Source organism: Polyodon spathula, chromosome 7 (genome assembly GCF_017654505.1).
Source record: "Polyodon spathula isolate WHYD16114869_AA chromosome 7, ASM1765450v1, whole genome shotgun sequence".
Classification (NCBI taxonomy): Eukaryota; Metazoa; Chordata; class Actinopteri; order Acipenseriformes; family Polyodontidae; genus Polyodon; species Polyodon spathula.
In genome coordinates, this window is record NC_054540.1 from 20318532 (window position 1) to 20346361 (window position 27830).

The following is a 27830-nucleotide window of genomic DNA, read 5'->3' on the forward strand; positions in this document are numbered from 1 at the left end:
TTATATTGGTTCTTATTTATTTCAGGTGTGAAATGTCTAATCAGAGAGGAACACAATTTTGATAATTTTGATGTCTGGTACACAGTCCACAGGAAGTGGCTACCTGATTTAAGCATCTGATATTGACTACTGTGGCACCCATTAAACAAACCTAATGCAGTTAAATCAGTTTGCCAGTAACAAACCTTCACTAGCTTTCAGTCTTAGCAACACCTACTCTTACTAATACAACATTACAATATATTTTTTTCAAAAAGTAGGCTTACAGTATGTCTGGTTGTATGAGAGAAACACACACCTTATTTTTATTTTCAAATTAAAGAACAACTTTAGGGACTTTAAATGTATATGTATTAGTTTATTTATATAGTTTTAAACTTGTATGCCTTGTATTACAAAAAAAAAACAAAAAAAAAAAAAAAAAAAAAAAAAAACATGATATTAAACAAGTTAAGGCCATCAGTGGCAATGTTAATTCGAAACGTACAGAAACTGTCAGCTGTTTTGTTTTAAAATACGAACAAGATTAATAATGCCATCCACATGTCTATTTTCGGGGCTTCAACTGCTGTATTATTGTAGTAAGATAAGAGTATTTATTTTCCTTCCGCTTCTTTGCTGTCATATGACCGCACGTGTTTTGAAAGCCAGTATAAGCTCCACATGACAAACAGACTCCTCCTTGCTTGAGGTGTGCACTGATCTGATCGTTCTTTTCAGCGCACACTCCATCGTTTAGAGGACTTCCTGGAGGTAGAACTGCAGAGCTGCAACAGTGTAACTTTATGGAAGTGAAACTGTCAAGACACTGACACGCAGTAGCCAAAAGGACCATTGTTTTACATCTTTCAGAATATTTTTTACCCTTATTTTTAAAATTGGGAAATAGCTTTTAGCCTGAAAATATAAGTGCATTAACAAATAACAGACTTCGCGGTTGCTGAATCAAATCCTAATACTTTTTATTTGGTTGTTTCCATATGTCCCGCAAATCCAGTCACCATGAATATAACCTTCGAAGCTTAAGCAATCTGATGGGGGAGAGAAGGAAGAAACTGGACGACGGTACTGGAGAGCGAAGCCTCATCAAAGCTGCCTCCAGCTCCAGCATCAACAGCCAGGCTACAGCCACCGCTTCCACTGGGGACTTGGAAAGGGCAGCCCGCAAGCAATTCCAGGAGGATGTCACCCCGAGTTTCGTGTACGTCCTGGCGGGTTTCTCTGCGCTGGGTGGCTTTCTGTTCGGCTATGACACCGGGGTAGTATCGGGAGTGATGCTCCTGCTCAAGCGAGAAATGAATTTGAATGCGCTGTGGCAAGAGCTCTTGGTTTCCAGCACGGTCGGCGCAGCTGCTCTGTCAGCCCTGGCAGGCGGGGTGTTGAACGGGTTTTTGGGGCGCAGACCATGTATCTTACTGGCCAGCTTTCTGTTCTCAGTTGGGGCGGTAGTGCTAAGCGTTGCTCCAAGTAAAGAGATTCTGCTCGTAGGACGCGTTGTGGTTGGACTTGGAATAGGTAAGTTTGTATATCCAAATGGGAAATGTAGCCCTTTTTTTGTTTGTTTGTTTTATTTATTTATTTATTTTAAACTTTCCTCTTTACTTATTGTCACATGCTGCGTTTTAAAAAAGAGCTTAATGTATTTGATTCTGATAGTACAGCAAGTCAGAATGTGGTATTTTAAATGGCCCTACTTTCGTTGTCAATTTAGTGGCGATCCATGGCATTGATTTGCGTGTGTGTATGTGATGGTATGACGTGACCCATTCTTAAAAGCTTTATTGAATGACAACAGAAGCACGCACGTCATAGCTTGTGCACCGAATACAGAAACAAGACACACTTCTAAGAGGAGGAAAAATCAGCGCCAGCAGTGATGTGTTGCTTAAAGCGCCCTTCTCATTGTTTATTTTGTTTCTAAACAGTTACCTTTCTTTCCCCTCAGAATTGTATCGTATGGAAATCAAAGTGTCACTGGCCATTTGACCCTGTGATAGTTGTCATTGACAAAATACATACAGTACACTATACCGTGTCTCACATACTGTTACTTGTTGCTTAATTAGTACTGGTATTTAAATAAACAAGGCCAGTTCATTTTGCCTTAACTGTTTTCAGTTAAATGTAATTCTCTGGAAAAACGAGGCATATTTAGTATATTGTAGGTAGGAAATTTACAATATTACTGTAAAAAAACAAAAACAAAAAAAAAAAACCCACGCCCGATTTGCCTTTAGGCCTGTAAAAACACTGTCAATTTTACAGTTCAAACTTGTGGTGTTTGAAACAGTTGTTTATGATGTTGCAACTGATTTTTTTTTTTAAAGATCTGTCAGTCATTTCGGCAGATTAGGTTTGTTCTCTCCTTTTGTTGAATGAGAAATACAGAACATTTTGTCAACGTGTAATGGTGACTCACAACTGATTATTTCAGGCTGCTTCATACCTAAGAACACATTTTGTAAGTATTAAAGATAACTAAACTGAAAAAAAAAAAACTGCAAGGGTACAGTATGTTGTAATTATAAAACGACTTATACATGAAATATAAACGTGTATTCTGTAAAGGTTTGTGGCTTTGTCTGCGTGAGTTAACCACAGTATACATTTCGGTGGAACATTACCATTGAAGTCAGTCATGGTGTTTATTTTTTGTAACCAACAGGACAACATTATAACAGTAAATTATTAGAACAAAGCTTTAGAATATTAATGTTTCTCTGTCTTATTAATAGTAATTTTTTTCATCATTCATAAAATGTGATGGTAATTGGACGGGGCATTATTATGTGACATTTATCTCCACGGAATTATCCTTCTTGTACAGCTTAGGTCAGAATATTATTTAAAGCCCCAAACCTTTTTTTTATATACCTGTTGTTTTCAAATGCAGATTCAAATGCAAGTTGTTGATCTTAAGATTTTAGCATAGGTTTAAATGCCTGCTGTGTCTGATTACTTTAAATCACTTTGTTTGATTAAGTCATCATTATTAACTGCTGTCTTGAGTCCCCGAAAGCCATTAGTAAGAGAGAGAAAAGGTTTGAACCTGTATCTAATAAATCACGATTCAATGTAAACATGCAGTTTATCATTCAGGATCAAAGCTGTGACAAGAGAAGAGACATTCTAGGTTGTTTAAAATTATTTTGTGTTACTCCAGCTTATTGTAGTAACATTCCCAAGTGGTTGAAAAATTCTTTATGTACCTAAATTCTGCTTTGCTTCTGGTTTAAGTGCTTTGTATGCCCCAAAGCACTGAAAGAAAGAAAAAGAAAAAAAGATTTTCCTTGTGCACTTCTATTCGTTATGTAAGCCTCAAATGTGCAGATTTGAGAGAAACATGTGATAGTAAACATATTTTTATTTTAAAGCAATATATGTGGTAGTACACTTGCTTAAATATATTTCTGTGTGCAAGCCGTGCTTTCAGATGTTTTAGATCTGCTTGGTTGGTTCAACTGGAGGGTGAAATTGGATCCACCACTTGAATGGCTTATTTCTTGTAATAAACCAACCAGCTGCTTTCCCTATTGACTGATAGACTTTCAGCCAGTAAGCCTGGGGCCTTTAACCATCCCAGAAGTGCTATGTATCATCGGAAGCGCACTGCCCGAAGTGGTTTATACCGCTTATAACACGGCTTCCTGTCATTTGGGGAATGAAAAATAATTTAAATAATTAAAACACATTTTAAAATAAGACAAAACAAGAAACTTATGTTGTGTGTACATCCACAGTTAAATATAGTCCCACATTTAATTTAATTTAATTTATTTTTCAAGTGTTAAAAATGAATTGCACATCTCTGTTTATTGTGAATTTATGCATCGAAAGTGGCATCTTGAAACTACAGGAATGAGCACAAGCTAATGATTTTGAGGGTCTGGGTGGAGTTTCAAATAACAGTGAGGAAGGGAGCAGAGCAGCTGCAATGGAGGCTGAAGCCGGATCTTAAGGTGAGTATATGACCTTGTTATATGCGAGGCACATGTATTCAAGTCAGTTTTTAACCTTTCGGATCTCAAAAGATCTTTTTGTTAGTTGTCAAACACCCTTGTGTCCATGTCGTACCAGACTGTTTAAAATCAAACCAGATTTTACACACCAATCCGACCATGGTGTCAGGGGATAGTGCCTCAGGTTGGTAATTCAGGGGGTGGCATCTGGCCTTGTCTACCTGCTTTTCTAAAAGTTTTCATGACTGACAGTAGTACATTATTGCTGGTATAAAACCCACTGTCAGCAGAGACATTAACACTTCTACTGTTAAAATATCTCTGTGTTGTAAAACTGGAGGCTGAGTACTGGTTGCCAGTTAAAGTTCTTGTACTGGCATAAAATCCCCTTTAATGTTGTTGAGGTTTTTTGAACTTATTTCCTTAAAATGAATGTCCCATGTTTTTTTTTTTCTTTTAAGCCAGTCTTTAAGTAGATTTTAAGCTAGTTTTTCATAGTTTAATGGAAGTGTTCTTCCATTTCATTTAGCTGTTCCTCATCAACTGTTGTGTCTATTCTTGCTGGTGCACTTATTTTATTTATTAATTTTTTTTTCAGATGGACTGCTGTCTTCAGTCAGAAAGTTGGTGTTATACCAGTTATGTGGATTTTCATCCCCAAATATATTAAAGGAAATAAGTGAAATATCACTCATTTTTGGCAGTGGTTTTGTAACTAATAACAAATAAAATGGCAGTTTGTCATGGAATTTAGAATGTAGTGATTTATTATGTAGTGATTTATTCGGTGTGACGTGGCTCATTAGTATGCAAGCCATGGTGTACGCTCTATGTGTATATATATATATATATATACAGTGCCTTGCAAAAGTATTCAGACCCCTGACCAATTCTCTCATATTACTGAATTACAAATGGTACACTGAAATTTTGTTCTGTTCAATATTTTATTTTAAAACACTTAAACTGAGGTGACATTGGTTTTATGTTGGGAAATATTTTTAACAAAAGTTTAAGTGTTTTAAAATAAAATATCGAACCGAACGAAATTTCAATGTACCATTTGTATTTCAGTAATATGAGAGAATTGGTCAGGGGTCTGAATACTTTTGCAAGGCACTATATATATATATATATATATATATATATATATATATATATATATTATATATATATATACACACACACACACACACACACACACACACACACACACACACACACACACACACACACACACGGTCATGTGATGCTGTTTAACCAGTCAGAGGTGGTTATTTTTCCAAGCCATATTATAAGGGAGAATAAACCCACCCTGTTATAGTTATTTCTAAAAAAAAAAAAAAAAAAAAAAAAAAAAAAAGGCTACTATTCTTTGCTTTTGCATTATATGTGCCTAACACAGTAAAGAGGCAGTTTTAGAAATCCCATGACTTAAACTTCAGGAAACAGGGAGGGAGTATAATTACACTATGTAACACAATTTTTGTTCCTGGGTAGTAAGTGTTATTTCCTAATTGCTTATGCCTCAAAAGTATAGAAAATGGCTATTATTCCCCACAAACTTTGCTTTTGTGACCAGGACAGTGATATTTCAAAATATCACAATTTCCAATGGGAAAACGGGCAAATGTGTGTCTTTTCGTTCACATAAAGTCAGAAAAAAACAACATATGAATCCAAATTAACATGTATTTATACTAAAGTAATACAAAAATGACTACAAAAGATTTAGAAGTGATTACTGTAAATCACTTTCACGAATCAGCCCCCAAATGTAGTCTCCCATCATGTTCTCGTTATACTGTCCTTGGTAGCGGCGTTCAAAGTCCAGTATATCCTGGTGGAAGCGCTCACCTTGCTCCTCCGAGTACGCTCCCATGTTCTCCTGGAATTTATCAAGATGAGCATCAAGGATATGGCCTTTGAGGGAACATCCTACAGCCCATTGTGCCGTAGTTCTTCACCAGAGTTTCAACCAGCTCCACATAGTTTTCGGCCTTGTGATTGCCCAGGAAGCCCTGAACCACTGTGACAAAGCTGTTCCAAGCCGCTTTCTCCTTACTAGTGAGCTTCTTGGGGAATTCATTGCACTCCAGGATCTTCTTTATCTGTGGTCCGACGAAGACACCGGCTTTGACCTTTGCCTCAGACAGCTTAGGGAAGAAGTCTTGAAGGTACTTGAATGCTGCCGACTCCTTATCTAGAGCTCTGACAAATTGTTTCATAAGGCCCAATTTGATGTGCAGTGGTGGCATCAGCACCTTCCGGGGGTCCACCAGTGGCTCCCACTTGACGTTGTTCCTCCCCACAGAGAACTCGGTCCGCTGTGGCCAGTCCTGCCTGTGATAGTGCGCCTTGGTGTCCCTGCTGTCCCAAAGGCAAAGATAGCAGGGAAACTTGGTAAAACCGCCTTGGAGACCCATCAGGAATGCCATAATTTTGAAGTCTCCTATGACCTCCCAGCCGTACTCATCATACTTCAAGGCGTCCAGCAAGGTCTTGATGCTGTTGTAATCCTCTTTGAGGTGCACTGAGTGAGCCAGGGGAAGAGACGGGTACTTGTCACCATTATGGAGCAGCACGGCTTTGAGGCTCCTGGATGAGCTGTCAATGAAGAGGCGCCACTCATTCTGGTTACAGGCGATTCCGATTGCCTCGAACAGACTGGTCACATTGTGGCAGAAGCAGAGCCCATCTTGACAGGTGAAGAAGCTGGAAAAAGGTTGGTGACACTTCCTCTGATCTGCGACTTGCACACTTTCATCCAACAAGTTCCACTGCTTGAGCCTAGACATCAAAAGCTCGGCATTGGACTTGGTGAGACCAAGATCTCTAATCAAGTCGTTGAGGTCTTTTTGGTTGGGGTAGTATGGGTTTCTCTCCTCAGCTCCACCTCTGAAATTGTCATCTGGATCTACAACGTCTTCCTCGCTCTCTGACTTGCTGCTCTCTTCTAAAGGCTGCTGCTCTCTCTCTGGCGGAGTGGGTACGGGGAGCTCATGGCAGTGTGGCTCCGGGGCGATGGATGAAGGAAGGTCCAGATACGTGATAGCAGGTGCATTCTTGCCAGTCTGACATTTGGAAGGGTCCACCGTGCAGAAGTAGCAGTTGTTTGAGTGGTCAGTGGGTTCCCGCCAAATTCTTGGGATAGCGAACTTCATGGCTCTCTTTTCCCCTCCTTTCCCATGACTAATGTGTAAGAGATTCTCGCAACATTTTTCATATATGATATATTTTTTCAATAACATTGAAAATTGTAAAACATTTTAAAATTAAAAACTTTTACAATTTTAAAAATTTTAACAAATTTTATAAGATAAAATTCCGAGCAACAATTGTCCATCTTACCTTCCAGAGTTTTTTTGCAGTGCTCGCAGGTGAAATGAGGTGCCCAGGGTTTGTCTTGATCCCCGACAGGCATGCCGAAATATGCCTTGTAGGCCTCACACATCTTAGCAGATGCTTCCACTGAGTACTTTTTCGCTCTTGTCTTGATAAATTGGCCGCAGACATAGCAAAATGCATCTGCCGGATGCTTGCAGCCTCTTGATGTCATCTCAGAAAAATGCAGATATGTATCCACTTAGGCAGCTGGAACTAAACTGAACTGGTGGGCTTAAGGCCACTGTATTTATACTACTATTTATATTACTGGAAAGTTCTAGAAAGTTCTAGAAGTTACTCCAAGTTTACTCAGCACTGAATCTATCTGGAATGTTCTGGAAAATAGGTACATTTCAAAATATCACTGCCCTGGTCATGAAAGCAAAGTTTGTAGGGAATAATAGCCATTTTCTATACTTTTGAGGCATAAGCAATTAGGAAATTACACTTACTACCCAGGAACCAAAAAAACCCCAAAAAAAACATTTGTTACACGGAGTTATAGTATAAAAGAAAAATAGAAATATCTGTCCTTTTATTTAGTTTAAACTGAATGTTTTACAGAAAGAGTCTTGGTGTTAACAACAAGGAACCGAGTTCTTTCAGTAACATTTAGTGTGCACTGTTTTCTATTACTTTTCCCACTTCTAGGTTGGTGTTTTGATACGCTACTTATATAAACCCCTCATAAGAGAACATTTCACCTAAGAGAACAACCTTTTGGTGAAACAATTTTTTTCCATTGTAAATGCTCCGGCTAAAGGAACAGGAACTTCTCTTAAAAGAATGCCTTCTTGGCATTGATAGCGATTCGTTCACAACTGATACAGTACTGTTTTGTAACCTGATAACTGATCATCATCAAACCTAAAGTGGTTTATTCAGTCTTTTCAAGTGACCTGTCATTGCGAGAGTTTCCTGAGGCAGACTGATTTGTTACATCTTTCCAGAACTGCCGTCATATCATTGCCTTTTTTGTATTGTACTTTTCATGAGTGCACCTCATCGCTACAAAATGGCATGTAAACAAACAGAAAAATGTGCCACTGTTTCTCTTGCTACAAAAAGTTGGAAATTGTTTGAGCTCTTGAGAAAAACTTGAACCGGACACAAGTCACCCAAGCAATTTTGGTGTTTCCCATTCTGGTGAGTTGCTTCACCATTCTGTTAAATAATGTGCATGTCTTGAATATTGCTGCTGTACGTGCATTAATAATTAATTTAGAGCTGCTGCTGCTGCAGTTTTTTTTACTATGTGTAGGGGTTGCTATGTTAATTTAGTTTGTGGATGTTAGTTTGTCTGTTACTGTATTATTATTTAGTTTATTAGCACTTGCCTATTGCTTTTCTTTTAATTATTCAGTTAATTTCATATGTTGATGCACATGTGTCATGACAGGTAATACATATTTATTTATTGATTGATTCCTATTGTGTCTGGTGTCTTAACCCCGTCTTAAAGAACACTTCCGCTAAGAGAACACTTCGCTTTCTTCCCGAGGGGTGTTCTTTTAGCCAGAGACTACTGTACTATTATACAGTCGCTGTCAATTTTAAAATAAATAAATCACTCATCAAAATTGAAACACTGCAAAAACCATGGCCTGATCTCTCATAATATAACTAAATAATAGGATAACAGGCAAAATATGTAGCCATACAGTACATTTATTGGCTAATTTTGTATTGTTAAGATAGCTAAAATGTTAGTATTTGCAGATCACTGTGTTAGATGCTGTTGCACTGTATCCCTTGGCTTTTTATCTGCTGCTGGTCCATGAATCAATAAAGCTCACCTTTTGGTGTGCTGCTGTGCTAGTTCTGTCTTCACACACAGGTGTTTAGTAGCATTTTTTTAAGGCAAAAACTACAGGGTGTATTGAGTATGTAAGAAGATAACACTCTTCCGAGTGGATAAAATCTAGAACAAAGTCAGGGTTTTTATATAAGCAAGACTTGTCTCCAAATACACTTGATAAATCTGTTATTATATGTCAAGTTTTTTGTGCTTTTGTTTGTTTTTTGTTGTGGATTATATATATATATATATATATATATATATATATATATATATATATATATATATATATATATATATATATATATATATATATATATATATATACACACAAAATGGTTTGTCTTACCGTCAGAATGGGAGTTATCCTGGGCCCTGATTTGGAGCATGAGGAATCTGTCTTAAGCTGCAAAATATACACCATTACTGTAGTATAAGGGGCATAGTCTCAAGGCACATGCTGACAAGAGAAAACCTGCATTGTCGCTCCCTAGGATATTCACGTTAACCACAATTTTATAGGTCTAACTGTGGGGATTGCGTATTACTAAGTAGTCAGTCTCAACACTAAATCGGTCAGTTATCTGAGACAGCAAAACTGAAAACACACCTTAATAAATTACATCTTTAATAAGACAAGTGTCTTGTGAAACACACATTTTCTTCAGCTGTCCATGTGTCTTATTTAGATGCAATATTTCTCTTTTCACAGGCTTTTGGTGAATTGTTGAGTACTTGAGAGACATTTAGACAACTGCTTTGATTGTGGCCCTGCTTCAAATACAAAACAAAACATGCTTTTGAAAACCAGAAGAGAAAAACACATTAAACACATTAGAGGCGGTTGGATTTAAACTTCATTGGTTTAAAGACTGTTCCCAAGTACTGCTGGTAATATTGCAGTAAAGCGTTGAAAAAGTCCTTAAGCCACCTTTCTGCATGTTATTTAATTGGAGAGATTTAGCTAACTGGATTTTCAAAAAACTGTTTAACAATAGAAGCTTTCATGAATGATTATTGCCATTATTTTGCAATAATAGATTAATTCACAACTTGAAAACTATGTTTATATTCAACAACGTAGCTGCACATTTTTTTAGTTTTATCACGCTGCACCCTTTATTGCTATGCAAATACAATTTGTTATATAGCAATGTCTGCTAGTATTTAATGAACCAAAACCATTTGGTGCTACAATTGTTATAAACAAATGTATTTTCTAGGCTGTGCTCAGTTTGTATTTAAATTCAAACTGCGTAATAACCTTCCGTCTTCTGTTGTTAAACATTCTTGTAATTTTATAACATTACATTTCTTTGACTAGAAAACATTTAATATTGATACCAAATGTGTACATAAAAAATGGCAAACAGAATATCCTCATTCACTGTTTTGTGTTTTTATTTACATGACTACTTTTTATTGATATATTATCTAACTAGAAAACAATTTTAACAGAAATCATGTTTTTCAAATTTAAACAAAATGCCTTTACACTGTGGCCCATGCTAAATAAAAGTTACTGCAGTTTTTTGATGTCAGAAATTCATATCACATGGTTACCCATGCAATCCAACTTTCTCTGTCAATCAGGGTTAGCTTGAACAAAAATCATTTGTCACAAAGTCAACACTAAGCTGACACAGATGCTTGAGAAATGTATTCGTCAACAAGAAAATGTAACCCCATCCAAGAAAATGAAATTTCGCTCTGGTAAAATCTTATCTAAATGAGATCAGAGAGCACAGAAATCTAGAAGAAATACCTGTGTCTGAAACTGATACACACCAAAGTGAAAAAAGATGTCAGTGAGTATAAACCGAGCACTTTGTGTTGTAGAAGCCTACTCTCTCTCCTTAAGTTGCTGTTTCCTGTTAGCAACATTGCTTTCAAGAGGCTGTGGTCAAACTGTAAAGCTGTGGATAGAGCTATATTTACACGGTGGCCCAAGTTAAAAAAAATAAAATAAAAAAATTAAATAAATAATAATAATAATAATCTAATTGCACTGTGACTTTCACTTTTGTGACTTTCTCTGTCAATCAAGATTATCTTGAGCCTCACATTTTTTATTAAGTGCTTAAAGCATATAACCGGTGTCACAATTTTGAGAAATTATGGGTTGTCTACATAGATATGTTTAGAAAAAGCGCTATTTTATTGTCAGCTGTGCTCTGATTTGCAATGTCTGATTCTCTCGAACTAGACCACAACAGACTGACCGCTGAACTGGTCCCAGAAGAGAAAAATCGCCCCCTCTAAATGTCAGCCTTCCCTTAAACAATAAATAAGAACCATGTATTGTCCTTCTTGATAATAGAAACAATAGTTGAAATTGGGATACTCAAATGCTTGGAAATGTTCTTGTATCCTTCTCCAGCTTTATGACAATAAATAATTTTCTACCAAAGGTCTTCAGATAGCTCTTTACTTTTTCCCATTTTGACTTATTGGTAATGACAGCAATCATCTTATGCCTAACCCCTTTATACTGTACTCTCTAAGAATATGCACCTTCAATCCAGCATTTTCTAGAATTTTAGAATTAGGTTCTACATAATCATATTGAAATTTCTGTAGACAATATAATCGTAGCATCAAAGGATGAATACTTTTTAATTAGCATTTTTGCAGTTTGGGGGGAAAAAATTGCTGAAATAAATAATTGTAGACATCTATTTCTTGTATTTTATTTTTTCATCATCCACAAAAGCAAAACTTTTGCTATGAAAGATTTTTCCTAAAATTCTTTGAAATGTCTAGAAATTATACATTTACATTGGGGTATGTAAACTTTTGACTACAAGTGTGTGTGTGTGTGTGTCTGTCTGTCTGTCTGTCATATATATATATATATATATATATATATATATATATATATATATATATATATATATATATATATATATACACACATATATATAAAATGGCTTGGAAAAATAACAACCTCTGATTGGTTAAACAGCATCACCTGACCGTGTCGCTTACGCAGGGCTTGCTTATCAGATACCAGCAGGAAGGCAAAGAGGCTTATGAGATGTGTTAGAGGGACGACTGGTATCTATAACCAAGTCCCTCATTTTAACATTATGAAAAACTAAAAACAGGTTTATGTTTGGGATTGGTTCCTATCAACATCTCTGTGCTTACTGATGAACACATTTTTTTAAATCAGTATTCATTTAATGAGATAAAATTATGTAATTTAGACCAAACCTCTGGTTTACTGTATCTGCATGGTATCATGTTTTGTTTCCATTTTTATTTGACACAGATAGAGTTGGCAACTTTTACAGCCCCTTTGGGGCATAGTGTGTGTGTTAGTAGGGGGTGGGGGTTTATATTGTATTCATTCAGAATGGAATCAAGTCGCCATATGGCATTTTATGCACAAAGGCACCGACATTGTAAATCAATTTAGCCTGAGACTTTTGAATTCTTGGCAATAAATAGCCTGGTGTTGCTAGGCAACGGCACAAACCTTCATGTTTTCAGACACTTCATAAGTGGGTTGGGCTCTCTATCATATATTTGTTTAGGGGAGCTTAAAATTGAACAGGTACATTTAACTCCTTTGACACTATAGATCTGTATGGAGGTCTAGAAAAGATAACCTGCTATACTATATATTTACCCCTTTTGCACAGTGTTAATTTTTCAGGATAGGACACTGAAACGGTCCTCGGTGTACAGGGTGAGCCACACAAGATTGGTTTGAATCCCCCTCGCGGAAACAGAAATGGGTCTTATCCTAGAGTAATCTTTCTGTAAAATCTATTGTTCTTTTGATTTAAAAAATATGTGGATACTCACAGGCTATGAGGTCAGTGGTTTTCCACCACTTTTCAATTGGTTGGAATTCAGGGAAGGGTTTAAGATTAGTGAAAAGAAATTGCTAGATGTCCTGCTTAGCCAAACATTCACTATACAAACTTGTATGTTAAAGTAATTTGAGTTACATTTACTTTCAAACCTGCCTTTAAAATGTGTTATCGGCTCACTGAATATACCTCTTGATGTACTCCAGATCTCAGAGTACTGTTGTTTGGATCATCACAATTAGAACGTTCTGACTGTGATATTCTAAGCAGTGCACTTTGTTTAGATCATGTCTATGATTGTCACTCGATATGCGTTATCCCCAACAGGGCAAACAGAACCCTTGGGTAAATAGAAAAAGTGTAAAGTACAAAACAAAGGAAGTTATTATAAGGTTGTATAATGCACTGGTATGATCGCACTTGGAGTACTATGTCCAATTCTGGTCACCACAGTACCAAAAAGACTTTGTGGCCCTGGAGAGAGTCAAACAGAGAGCAACCAGACTAATCTCAAGGCTTAAAGAAATGAGCTGTGAAAATAGGCTGAAAGAACTAAATCTATTTAGCCTAGAAGACTGAATACTTAAGGGGTATCTGAAGTCTTTAAAAGGAGCTACATTTAAACTCTAAATTGACACATTGCAACCTCCGTTTTAATCCATCTTCACTTTCAAAAAGATAATCTCACGTGTTGCTTAGCGCTTACAGCGGTGTAAAAAGGGGCGTGTACTGGCTGTAGAGGAAAAGGAACAAATACCATATCAATCAAAAATAGATACTGGCAGTGGGGTGTAAATAGCACATTTCAAATACCAAAGAGTAAAACACTGCACTACACACGCATTTCAAATAAATAACAGTTTGCAAAGCTGTGTTAAAAGCTTCCGATCAATAAACAGATTCACATTTTAAGCATCGAAGGTTGCAGAGTAAGGTTGCAGAGATATTTTTATTTTTTTATTCCCCCCCCCCCCCCCCCCACCTCCTCCTTACTTTAAAACGAAACCCCAAATTATTAATAATGTAGTCAAATGATGTAAATGCTTGCATGTATTTGAAAACATTGGAACTGTATCCTGTAGGCTTTAACATAAGGACATCCGAAATGAATTGTACTCCTACTGCATTCTACTACCACGTAAGATGATGGTGATTTAAATAATAATAATAATAATAATAATAATAATAAATGTTCCTTGCCATTAAGGCTACTGTATAAACTAAAGCCCTGTGGCTTCTGAATTTGCTGTAAAAAGATGGTATTTACTTGCCTTGAATTGAAATGTTATAAAATACTGTCATTATAGGGTCTTGAAGGTTGTTTTATTATTTCATCATCTTGTCAGCCAAAATATTAAAATTCTCAGACTTGGTGCTCCCCTGGAAACAATAACATCTGTGAGTTTCAAGGTTGCAGTCATACAGCACAATGGATTGAACAGCTACTGCACTGAGTGTTCTGACAACCACACAAAAGCACGGCACAATGCCAGGTTTGAACTTTATTATATGTTTCTGAACTCTGAATTCCCTTGTGATTTAATGCAAGCTATCAGGTCAGATATGACTGTTGGAGTCTTTGTTTTGTTTTTTGTTTGTTTTGGGTTTTTTTATGCTGTTTATATGCCCTTCTTGGTGAATAATCAATATATTAATAATATGGCCAATAGCGAATGCAGTGACCATATTATCATATTTCACAACACTTCCTATTGCAGTGGCTGCATCCCACTTCACTGTATCTCAGAATGATGCGGCTTGTACATAATGCAGCTTGTACATAATTTCACTGTACTATTATCATTCAAGCTGTCTAAAAATAAAGAAACCTATTATTAAGAACATCAACACTATACTATATGTAGTGACAGAAGTGTTTAACACATCTGTCACTTACCTTTGTGAAAAAAGCAAAAATATATAGATATATTAATATGTGTTTTTTGTAGTTTTTTTTTTTTTTTTTATAGAAAAACTGTAGCTGTAATTTAATACTGTATTTTCATATACGGTTAGTTGCTTGTCATTGTCATTTAGAAAACTGAGATCAGCTTACACGTTGCTAGGGAAACATCCTTGCAATGGCCAAATTGTTCTTGCAAGTTAATCAATAATTATACTGTATAAGAAAACCTGGAAGTGATCATTTTTAATTTTTTGTATTTTTAGAACAAAACTGCTGGCTGCACTTTGCTCTAGACATATCCAAATCGTAAAGTGTGATGTGCAGTGCCAAGACATGTACTGTATCCTCTCCCCAGGATATATCATTACACACTAGAAGAAAGAGAATAAAAATAATCTGTTAGTAGATATACTGAAAACATAGCTTTTGAATAATGAACATCACAGTTAAAAACATGAGAGAGAGAGAGAGTGGAGTAAGAGGGATGTTATAAATTGAGGTCAGAGTCACACTTCAAACTGTTTTCTTCATAATGATATTAGAACTCCTCCTTACGTATGGTACTTACAAAACATCCCTTTTCTAGCACAGGTAACGCAATCTAAAATAATTTAAGATATGTAAAGTTGGTAATTATATAATAAGGATCACAATAGATCAGGGATAGCCAATCTTCTGGTGAGCCACAATCCAACAGGTTTTATAGGTAACCCTTAAATCATCAATTTTTCAAGACTTGGAACAATTTCGTTTTGACTAGTTAAGCAGGTAATTTGTTCAATTAAGTAATTTGGAGATAATTTGGAACAAAAACCAGAACACCCTGCCGCTCTCCCGGACCAGAGTTGACCACTCCTGATTTAATTGTGCACATTAACTTGCTTCAGAAATTAATGATTAAAGGGTTCCCTATAAAACCTGCTGGGTTGTGGCTCTCCAGGACCAGGGTTGGCCACCCGTGCAATAGATGCTTCATCTCCAGTTTTAACTGTCCAAAAAATGTTGATAAAGAAAAGGAAAAATATCATGTATTGGTTGGAATATGAGAATAGGAAGAAAGATGGAATAATTTTCTGTTTAAGTGAGTGATGTTGTCTAGCCTCCATAGCAAAAATATGACTTGACTTATTATTGGTGAGTGAAGCAGTAGAGTGACCAAAAGTCAGTGCACTTCATAGAAAAAAGCTTTTCCTTAATGGTTACTGAGGAATTTCCCAAGATCGTCACAACCCTTTAGATAAGGTAAACTCAGATAAGCTTCATACCTTACTGCTTGTACTTGAAGGTAGCATCTTAGAGAACTTGAGATAGAAAAGCCTTTATTTGAAAAATTGACTGACTTCTTTTCTACTTTAAAATGTGTATTGTTCAGTTCCCCATAAATATATTTACTGTAGTCTGTACACCGTTACTGTTTCTGTGTGTCTTGTGTAGCACATAAAAGACTGTCTTTGTTTTCAAGCCAGGTATCTCTTGTCAGTAGTGAACTGAGTGAGGCTCAGGGAACGGTTCCTTCTGTTCAGTGAAACTAGTCAGTAAATCTCAAGGGTATAGAAGCAGGAGCAAATGCTGTCAGATGTAGGTATGTACCTCTCTATAAGGATTTGAAATAAGCTTTCGTTTAAATGTATTTGTTAGTCTAACCATTCTAGTTATGTTTATGTGTCACTTGAATAGCATAATTGATGCTGTCTGTTATAGTTTTTGCTTCATTATTGTTGTACTAGAATCGTACAGTTTTGTGTGATACAGTACAAAACTGATTAAATCAGAGTGTTGCTTTATTAACTGTGCCTGGTCTCTAATGCAGTGCACTCCTGCAAAGGTTTGAAATGGCAGGGCGGTAGAAACGGGTTTACATGAGCAGACTGCACTGTTAAGTAACTCAGAAGATGAAGCTGTGTCTGTCGCAGATGCACTGTGACTCATCAGTGATGAATGCCTCGCATTGCTTGTGGTATAACAAAAACAGTTTTGAGTTTTAATACAGATTGACTTTTGTCAGATAGGACTTAATGTAACATATTCTATTTTCTACAAATTAATTTGACATCTGTAATAGTGTTGTTACTGATATTTTAACCATATGGAGTACAGTTGCATACAAATATATAAACGTATACAATTAACTGGACACCAGAGAAAATGAACAGTATTGTACATGTTTGTTTCTCAATGTGCCTGTGTTATACTGGCTGGTAGCTGTAACAGTATGAAAGACATTTCAGATTCCTTTATCCCTTTTTTCCCCATGATGTTTTTTTTTTTTTTCTCTATTATTACCATTGTTCCTTGAATGAAGAATCATCATACCCCAGTATGATAGGAAGCAATTGTCATCACTATAGAGATGACAGGTTTTACTGATTATGGGGCTTTTTGCACTCTTCATTCTAACATAAACCAACATTGTTGATTAGCAGATAAAATGTACTACCTTAATTTACTATCTAGCACTAAAATATAAATAATTTTATTGCAACACTCAAACATGGAAAATTTTGTATAAAAGGTGCAATAGGATCCACCAAAAATGTCCATGACCATGTTTTAAAAAGTCCTTCCATTCTACTGTTTTTTGGCCATCTTGAAATTACATTTTATTTATTTTCCAAGACAAGAGTAAAGGGGGACGATTGAGCTGTGCTAAGGAACCAACATCACTCTACTGATCTCTTTGCAGATTGCATCTTTAAATTTGAACCATATCTCCCATTGCTTAGCTTATGAAATCAGAGATCAGATTCAAAATACATTCCAGTATGGTGCTGGTAATGGATATGGGAAAATTGTTATGGTAGTCATGCATTTAAACTGTCAATAATGGCAATGGTTATATAACAGTACTCCAATATACTGTAAAAATCCGGTACCAAACATGTTTTGTGAGTGAAAGGTTAGGTAATATGAACCCCTTGCACTTCATGGTGGTTGTTTGTCCCATTGTCCTTGTCTCTAGCAGTCATTGGGACCAAGTTGAAAGGTAATAGATTAAGATCAACCCAGTTTAATTTCACTCTGTATACTCTAGTTAGGACGGTGGCCTTATAGAAATTATTTATCCAAACCCGCTCTGATAGTTTTCTTATGAACATTAAATGCGCAGAATGCAAGAGGTGGGTGTTAAACTGCTGGCAGATAGGAGTGCTGACAATTAATTTTACAATCAGGGAAATATTGGAGGTGGGAGGTAGGTGATGATATTTATTAATAGAAATTCTACAAACATATTGATTTTTGACCTTTGAGTAACATCCTTTTTCATACTGCAGATGTGAAACAAGACAAGTTTCACAGAGCAGTTTCGTGTTGCAGATGTAAACAATGCATGAGTGGTACAGGAATTTTTGTTGAAGCCTCTTTAGCCTCTGTTGTTCGCCAGTGCAGAGCCTAATAGCAATTATCTGAAAAAGAACAGGAATCTTTTCGACTGTTGAGACGACGAGCTGGAATTCATTTAGAACATATTCACTATTGAGTAGATTAAGTGGTTATGAGTTTTCAGTTTGGCCCGTTGAGCGTTAGCTGGCCTTCATTAAAAAAGGAAGATTGAAAGGTTGTCGCTATCTACAGGGCATTTGTGTCCCCTAACAAACGTTTTCTTTAGGCAACATGCCATAATACAGGAACAAGTGATCACTGCACTTTATCAGGTAACAGGCACCTATGGCCTGTCAAAGATGGCACATTAAATATGCACTTAAGTATGTTTTCCCTCTGTTTACTGTCATGCCATGCATTTAAACTAGACACCTTTCATTTACAATTAAACGCACTAGAGCTAGAACATGTTGATACATATTTAGACACAGTGCTACATTTTTAAATCAGGTGCTTAAGATGCTTATGCAACATAAATAAAGTGATTCATAATTGAAGTGCTTTCATTAGCTAGCTTGAATGTTTGCTGCACAGTCATTTTCCAATATAAGAAGACGGAGTGTCAATTTCAGGCAATAATAAAATGGAAATTAGATGTCCATTCATTTCTCATGAATTTAACTTATCATTTTCAATTTCATAGCTTAAGTAAAATTGAGATTAATAGCTTGCTGTTTTAATAGCATTTGTGGGCTTTGTATAATTGTTTTGAATATTTTCAGGAAAATATCAGGACAAATATATTTGCATTCTATTTTGATTGTTAAATGGCGATCAGACATTGTATCATTGTAAGTAATTATTTCTGAGATGTATTAGTTGAATGGTGCAAGTGTAGTGTTACAACGTTCTGTTATGTACAGTGCGATTGGATAGCCAGGTTTTTATAACCGTTTAAACAACCCCCTCCGGTATGCACATCTTGAGCTCCCTGTGGCCCCCAAGGTTTGGACATTGCCTTATCTGGCCTGCCAGAGAATGTCATTGAATACCACTGTTGTATACGATCTAGGTGTACACTGGTAACTCTGATATTTTGTACCCATATCAAGTTGCTCTTTATATCATAATAAAAGTGAGGATTTTAGCAGATAGATTGTATTAAAGTGGTTTATATCAAAAGAATAAAAAAATGACATGTTCCCTCAAAATCCAAGAACAGGTTTGGTTAGAGTTAACCCAAAAATTCACAAAGATAAACACCCAATGCGAATGATTTTTAGTACAATTGATAACCCAACATATGTTATTGCAGAAATAGCTGAGAGGCAGTTGCAGCCACAAAGTTTTACCTAGCTATGTTAAAGATACAACACATTTTCTGAATAGGCTTAACGGATTAAAAAATAAACTTCCGGAGAATACTGTTTTATTTTGCATGGATGTAAAATCCCTGTACCACAGTGTTCCCTGGAATTAACCCTTATATGCATGCAAAGAGGCACTGGATAACAGAAAAGACGTTAAATATGATCAAGATAGGGAGCATCAAAATAAACTTATCACTATTATAACACATTTATTTTTGAAAAAAATAAGGTATATAAATGATGGACATTGACAAAATGTTTTCGGTTTCTTTTTAATCACTCGATCATTCATCCTTGACCATGACACGCTTGAGTGACTATGACTGAAGCATATGCACTTAATCACCTAATTAGTGAGACAGTTGATTGAACACTGGCTATGGAGTGATTTCAGCTGTTGAATTGCAAGTTTGAATAAAAGCAATAAAGAAAATCACAGAAAAAACAATATGTCACGTCTGTCAAGAGGGCAGCAACTTCGTGCAATCGGCATGTTGGAGGCTAGACTAGGGCAGCGAACTGTGGCTCACCATCTTGGGTGCTCACAGCCTGCAATTTCAAACCTGGCGAGACAGTATAACCAGACACACTCTGTCAATGACAGGCCACAAACTGGGAGACCAAGAGTTACAACACCTGCCCAAGATTGACAGCTCTTTCTTCAGCATCTTCGTGATGTCAATTGTTAATCAGCACAATATAAAGTCACTGCACCTGCTCTAAAACAGAGTTTGTTATTTTTCAATCACATCTAGTGAATTTACCAAATATAACTGATAAGTTTTGATGCTCAAATCTAGTGAATTTACCAAATATAACTATTGTTTCTTTTGATGCTCCAATATAGTTATTTTACATTTGGAAATAAATGTTTCAAGCAGAGTGATGGCACAGCAGAGTGATGGCACAGCAATAGGCTCAAAGTTAAGCATGCATTTTGCAAGCACATATATGGGTAAATGGGAGGATATGTTGTTGGGTTAAGTATATAGAAAACCTTTAGAATACATAAGATAGATATGTGGATGACATTTTCAGAATATGGACACATGGAGTGGAATCTCTTTTCCAGTTTCATGAATTAGCAAATAATATCCATCCTAATATTTCGGCAGATCTAAGGTGGACAAAATCAGAAATTTAATTCTTAGATACCTTGGTTAAACTTGATGAAGGATTTTTTAAAACAGATGTTTACTCAAAACCTACTGATATGCATCAGTACCTACATGTGTCATCTTCACATCCTATCCATACAAAAAGAGCCATTCCTAAAGGACTGGGTATAAGGATAAAAATAATCTGTTCTGATGAAAAACAGAGAAAGGTATAAACAGTATAAGAAGATAAAGAACAGATTTTTGAGAAAGAATTGAGAAAAGTTGCCAAACTCAATAGACATGAACTACTTGAATATTATAGTAAGGAAAAAAAAAAGATTAAAGGAGTACCATTAATAATTAGATATTCTAAATTATTCCCCAACATTTCAAAAATAGTTCAGAAGCATTTACGTATACTTCATAATTCAGAAAAAATGGAAAAAAATATTTCTGGAAGCACCAATTATGGCTTTTAGAAGGAATGCAAATTTAACTGACATTTTGGTATAGACTGATCGTAGACACATTACAGGACATTAAAACCTGTAAGAGCACATGTAAGGTATGCAAATATATTTGTAAAGATCAAATTGAAATCACAAATAGAGAAAATAAGAAGTCAATCTTAAAAAATCCCTCCTACAAAACTAGCAACCTTGTTTATGATATTTTTTTCCAAAAATGTAATAAAATTAAATCTGTAGGAGAGACAGGTACACCATTATACAAACACATCCAGAATCACCTATCAAATACAAGAAATACAAAAGAAAATGAACCAGTGGTTCAGCACTTTACAAATAACAAGCAAACATGAATGACCTAAAATTTGTAGTTTTAGAAAAAATGTAATTAGACAATGTACAACATAGAAGACTAAAAGACAAAAAATGGATAAACTCAGTACCATGACTCCTGATGGTTTAAATAGAAAGGAATAGTAGAGCATTACATCATCAACTACAGCATGTGGTGAATGACATCACAATCACATTGGTAGATTTAAATAGAAATAAATGAGTGTTGTTGCCATGACATCCAAAGCCTTTAAGTACCTCCACTATTTGTTTTCAAACACACTTTCCCTTGACAAAGGTATGTAAACATGCCGAAACACTGGGAAGTTGGCCTTTTTGAGCAAAAACTATTTAATTTGCTCTTCCAAAGTAACTTGGTTTCAGTTCTCCAGTCAGTAAATATAGTGTTTGTTGGCTGTGTTTAAAATCTTTTTAATGTGTTCATGTTTTTATTGTGGATAATTAAATATAGTGCATCCAATATCCTGAGATCATATAATAATAAAATAATTGTTGGAGAGGTTCTTGCTATTATAGTAAAATTAATCAGTGTTTTGTTTCTTGCCATATCCCAAGGTGTTGCCTCCATGACGGTACCAGTATACATCGCCGAGTCTGCCCCCCCTCATTTAAGAGGAAGATTAGTTACTATCAACACCCTCTTCATCACTGGAGGGCAGTTATTTGCGAGTGTCATTGATGGGGCCTTCAGTTATCTTCCAAAGGATGGATGGAGGTATGTATTGGTACAGAGAAAGGCATTGTTCAAAAATTGCATAATAAACACATAAAATGTACTGTATTACCTGTTTGTAGACTGAGATATCTCTACAGAAGGTTTTTCCTGGCTAATCCCATGTGTGTTCCTTATATTTCTGTGTTTTTAGTTGTGATTTGGATAGTCCTCAGGTAGTTGTTGATAGTATCATTGTGGTTCACAGTTGGATAGCAACATATGCAACTTGATCAAAACCACCAAATTGCAGGGTGGTTGACATTTGGACTGCTGGCTACTAAGGAACTGACACATCAAATTCTTTATGGTTGAGTTTCTTATTAATTGCTGTAAATCAGTTTTGCACAAATATTTCATCATCGCTCAACTGTAAGTTCTCCAAGCTGTCCACAATAATTAGACAGAGACATTTTAAACCTTGTTTTTATTATAACGTAAAGTTTGCTTTGCAGTATGGCAGTGTAAATTGTAGAGGCTAACGCTAATGTATGTAGTAGTCAAACATATCAAAGACCGAAAAGTATTGTTCTGTAATATACAATATTCTAAACATTATGAAATATTTTGTCAACTCAAGACATCATTATTAAAATATAGAAATTATGTGGCTGCTATCAAATGGCTCCAACTACACGGTAATGCATCTACATGACAGATGAAAATGCAGTTTGCTATGAGGTTCAAAACATGGTAATAAATGTAAACCCTTAATTAAATCTTAATAGGATTATATCTATGAGACAAGGTATTTCAGAATGTCTGTGGCATTTCATGGAATGCACTTGCCCTTTAGCCAGGAGCTTTTCCTATGAGAAATAAGTATGCATAGAGGTTTCTGGTTTAACAAATGATTGACATGCTGCTTATGAACAAAGGGCTAATTTGGTAACAGATGTGTAATGCAAAAACATTAAATACATGGTGGTGCTGCCAACACTATGTCATTTTGGAAGTAAGGATGTTTTGTAACATTACCTGATTATAAACCAGAACTGATGGCATGAAGTCAACCCTTTGAGGGAAGTGACTTTTTTTTGTTTGTAGCTAGCATGTGCGTCAGTGTTTGCAAACTCTTCTCTCCTGTCTGGTGAAGATCTAGAAATATGGGGAGTTACAGATTTGCACCTTGCAGGTAATATTAATTAATGGAAAAGGAATTTCAAAATACCAAACCCTATTAAAATGCTGATTATTTGAAGTACTTGACAACTACTATTCTGGCTAAAAAGAACTTCCATTGAAAAGTTAGATTCAATACATTCTCAAGTGTTTCAGTATTATATACTAAGAACTGTTCAAAATGACAAAAATTGAAATCCCAATATTGCCACTTAGATTAAACATGTTTATGATATTGTCTGTTGAACCCTCTGAATTACAAACAATGAAAAACCTGAATGCAGTTATTTGATACAGTTTATGTAGTTTTACAATGTGAGTAAATGTATATACAACTGTCTAAAGTAATACAGAATTTTAATGTTTGGACAATTACAAACAAAATACTGTTTCAATTGGTCATGGTTACATATTGCATTCTTCTTCTTCTTCTTCTTCTTCTTCTTTCTTCTTCTTCTTCTTCTTCTTCTTCTTCTTTCTCTTCGTAGTGTCCCACACAAGTATTATAATAGAGATTCTGATAAATAATTAACTATTGCTTTTGCACCTTCATTTCTTCAATTGTCTAGATTTGCAGGTCATGCAATACAGGTAAGTAAATAATCAAAAGTTATAGTGCATAGGAAAATAATAAATCAAATCAAGATATAATTATTAGTGCTAATGGAACAGGTGAGTCTTGAAGAGGCGTCTGAAGGTGGTCGGGGACTGTGCAGTTTTGATATCCATGACCAGGTCATTCCACCACATATGGACAAGGTTGGAGTATCAGAGTCTGTTAGTTTGAAATTAGCAACTTGATAACTATAAAAGTATGGTGTTGGGAGCACTGACCTTGTCAATCTAAGGTGATCATTTTCTTAGTGTAGAAATAAATTATGATGAATTTAAGGTTTTATTATATTTTGTGCATTCAGCGAGGACCGTGAGAAAAAGAAAGCTGGAGGATGTGCTGGTTGGTATAATTACAGGGGACTGCCAGCCTTTTTCAGTTGTTGAAAATGAAGGCTTCACAAGCTTTGTAAGACTCATGGATCCCCAATATACACTCCCCAGCAGGAAGACTGAAGAGCATAGTTACTTGTCAGTATGTAATACATAAACAGAGAGTAATGGCAGAGGTGCAGAGAGCTGACCATGTTTGTCTGATAATGGATATGTGGATGTCCATCAACACTGAAGCATACATTGCAGTGACGTGTCACCTCATTACCGACCAGTTCCAACTGGCCAGTTTTTGACTTGACGTCTCCCATTTTAAAACAATGCATACATCCAACCACATAAGAGTCACTACAGAATGAAATGGACACTTGGAACATCCGTGAAAAGGTCACTGCTTTTATCACTGATAATGCAGCAACCATGGTAGCAGCAGTTCGGCAAATGAGCACCCGCCATTTACCTTGTTTTGCACACACTTTAAACTTGATTGTGAAGAATGCCTTGCAGAATACACCAGATCTGGAGCTTATCCGAGTGAAGGCAAGGAAAATTGTTGGATTCTTCAGATCAAGTACAAACACTAAAGAAAAGCTAGCAGAAGTCCAAGTGCAACTTAACAAACCACAGCAAAGGCTAGTACAGGAGGTAGTTGCTAGCTGGAACAGCGGGGACAGCACTTATGAAAGGTTTCAAAGGCTTGTGGATCAAAAAGAATGCATTGCTGCAGATCTTGTCACTTTAAAGTCAGATATTGTTACCCTGACCTCAGCTGAATGTGACATTATTAATCGCTGCCTTTGGGTTTTACAGTCATTTCACACAGCAACTTCAGAGCTCTCTTCAGAAAAAAATGTTTCAGCTCCAAAATAATTCCACTGACCAGAATGCTCCAATGTGTGTTATCACAGAAACGTTTGCTTGTTACCTACCCTACAGCAGAAGTTTTGACAGCAGAGCTACAAGCAAACATACAGAGGAGGTGTGCTAATGTGGAAACAATAAGAATGCTTTCTGTTTGTACTCTTCTTGATCCACATTTCAAAGTCCTTGCATTTGGAAATTCCACAAATACACAAGAAGCTGTAAGACATCTGACAGCAGAGTGCGCTTCACAGCATGTCTTGTTTTTGAACCACAACAAGCCCATCTCTTAAAAGCAACTGTAAGTCATTTTTTTCAAAGTGGAGGAGTTTTTATCTCTTTTTTCCAGAAAAATATCTATGGACAAACATAGGTTTTTAATTTTGTAATATAATGACGGTTTTTTGTATTAATCAAATCTTTATAATTCAGATTAGCAGCAAACAAAACATTGCATAAACTATGTACAAGCAGAGCACCTTATGATTTTTTTTTTTAAATCAAGATGCTGCTTTTTTTTATATTTCATAAACATTTAAGTATTTTTTCAAATTACGACAAACAAAAAAAACATTAAGTATGTACAAACAGAGCTCTTTATGAACAAATTATTGGAAAAAAAAAAAAAAAATCCTCCGATCTATTATATGTGTATAAAGGATACAGAGTACACAATTTCTTTAAAAAAAGAACTAGCAGGGATTCAAACCCGCTATTTTCCATCCCTCTAATTTACAGCTATAACTATACTGCATGTGCCACTGAAGAATCTGCTTGGAAGCACAAATCAAAATATCCTACACCATCTTACACACTGATTCCGCCTCATCAAATTATGCTGTCTTAGTTCAAGCAACAAGAGCTTGTTTTCGATTGGACAACACTTTTATATTTCTAGTATGATTATTTAAGAAGGTTTTATTGGTTAATCGCATGTGTGGTTGATGTGTAAAATAAATATTCCAGGCAATTTAAAAAAAAAAAAAGCAACGGCCAAGCTGTCTTTAGAAAAAGCACTGAAATGTTCCTTTACAGTGAAACGATTGTTTAAATCCACTTAACCGTGAAAATTTAAAATGAAATTGCTTGATATTGGTCTGTCAGAAGTGTATGAAATGTCACTATATAACACATTGCCTTCTCTGAGCATTAGTGAAATTGACCAATGCTAAATGCCTTCTCTGGAGATAGGGGGCTGTCTTTACTCTCAATGTATTTAGTTGTGCAGATCTACCAAGAGATGGCACTGAAGAGCATGACACGCTTCATGTGCTTCGGCTGAGTGAATCTTTTTGCGAACCTTATGATTCTGAGGGTTCAGTGGTTCAGGAGGCTTTACTTTCCCCATCGCTACTGCTTATTGCCCGTGGTGCACTGATTTTATGCACACAAGATAACAAGGTAGTTAAAGCAAAATAGCACTGTTAAATAGCAAATGCTTAGTCTGAAGAATGTGTACATCTAAGAAGGTACTCTATAGGGACGTGCAGGAAAGTAAAATGCCGATGTGTGTGGGTTTGAATCCATTTCTTTGTAGAACATGGAAAATTGTTTTGTAAGTGAAGTAATATACCCCAAACAGCATTTTGTGTGTGTGAAAGATTAATAATTATTTATGTTACAAAACTAGAAACAAACAATGTAGGCACAGTTGTAAGATCTGTGTTAATTCTTTTGTGTGCTATTTGTTTTTTAAAGAGGAAATAGCTTTTGCCTTAACTAAATCTGCCCCCTTGTGCCTCACAACACACACAGAAATTCGGTATTGCACATCTTGGAATGTCTTAATGCTTACGCCAAGCCTTTACTTCAAATGTTAACTATGAAATAGTTTTCCACCCAGCAGTAACCAGGGTAGCCCATGTAATTGTGTTGAGTCCTCAAGTATACACTTGACTAAGACTAGTATGAAAGTGATTTGTTTTGAACCTAAAAGCTATTGATGGTTAAATACTGGTGGGTTTTTAATTGGTTAAACCTGTAGTTTATCTCTGTGACCAGAGCCACTTACTGTTTTGTGGCATTAAACTCCATTTGTTCTATTGCAGCACCTTTTGTCATGAATCCTTACTTGAAGAATAAAAACGTAAGGACCCAATTGCAGATTGAGGGCCTTTTATGTTTGAGCCATGGTCTCTCTCTCTCTCTCTCTCTCTCTCTCTCTCTAGACCTACAGCCAACAGATAAATACCAAAATACTAATGTTCTTAACTGTAACATGTTTATCGATTTACAGCATGAAAAATAAATGTATTCATATCACTTTAAAGGTGTTTTCCGACCTACTTTTCTGCTTTTGGTTCTTGGCTTGTATTTCAATTTAAAATGTGCCAATTTTTCAATTGTACAACACCTCCTTTAAAAAAGAGTGTAAAATAAATACCTAACAGCATGCATTTCAAAACTTTTTTTTCTTGTCAGTACCCTTTTAGATTGTGAAAGGTTTTTCCTTTTTATTTACAGATACATGCTGGGACTTTCTTTTTTCCCAGCGGTTCTTCAGTTCTTTGGGTTCCTGTTTCTTCCAGAAAGTCCTCGTTGGCTAATCCAAAAAGGCAAGACACAAAAAGCTCGACGGGTTCTCAGTCGGATCCGTGGCAATCAAAACATTGATGAGGAGTATGACAGCATCAAAACCGGCATTGAGGATGAGGAGAAAGAGTCTGGAGGAGGTAAGCTGTTACACACAAAAAGTACAAAAAAATAG

At 36.0% G+C, this 27830-nt stretch overlaps 1 protein-coding gene across 2 annotated transcripts; it reads left to right on the forward strand.

Moving 5' to 3' along the window:
- Positions 1–411: 411 nt before the first annotated feature.
- On the forward strand, positions 412–27830 carry LOC121318330 (proton myo-inositol cotransporter-like). Of its 2 annotated transcripts, XM_041254861.1 has the most exons (4): positions 412–1515; positions 22039–22198; positions 27172–27209; positions 27587–27666. In XM_041254861.1, exons 1-3 carry the CDS (start codon positions 981–983, stop codon positions 27203–27205), a joined length of 729 nt encoding a protein of 242 aa, XP_041110795.1. In that variant the 5' UTR covers positions 412–980; the 3' UTR covers positions 27206–27209; positions 27587–27666. The 2 variants fall into 2 exon arrangements, with proteins under 2 accessions (XP_041110795.1, XP_041110793.1); XM_041254859.1 differs by lacking the exon at positions 27172–27209 and having other exon boundaries at positions 414–1515; positions 27587–27830.

Bases quoted from the DNA above. Each gene is read 5' to 3' on its own strand.
- LOC121318330 (XM_041254859.1), top strand. From the start codon at position 981: ATGTCCCGCAAATCCAGTCACCATGAATATAACCTTCGAAGCTTAAGC. The intron at 1,516-22,038 runs GTAAGTTTGTAT...CCATATCCCAAG, and splicing joins TGTGGTTGGACTTGGAATAG to GTGTTGCCTCCATGACGGTA. The intron at 22,199-27,586 runs GTATGTATTGGT...TTTTATTTACAG, and splicing joins CTTCCAAAGGATGGATGGAG to ATACATGCTGGGACTTTCTT.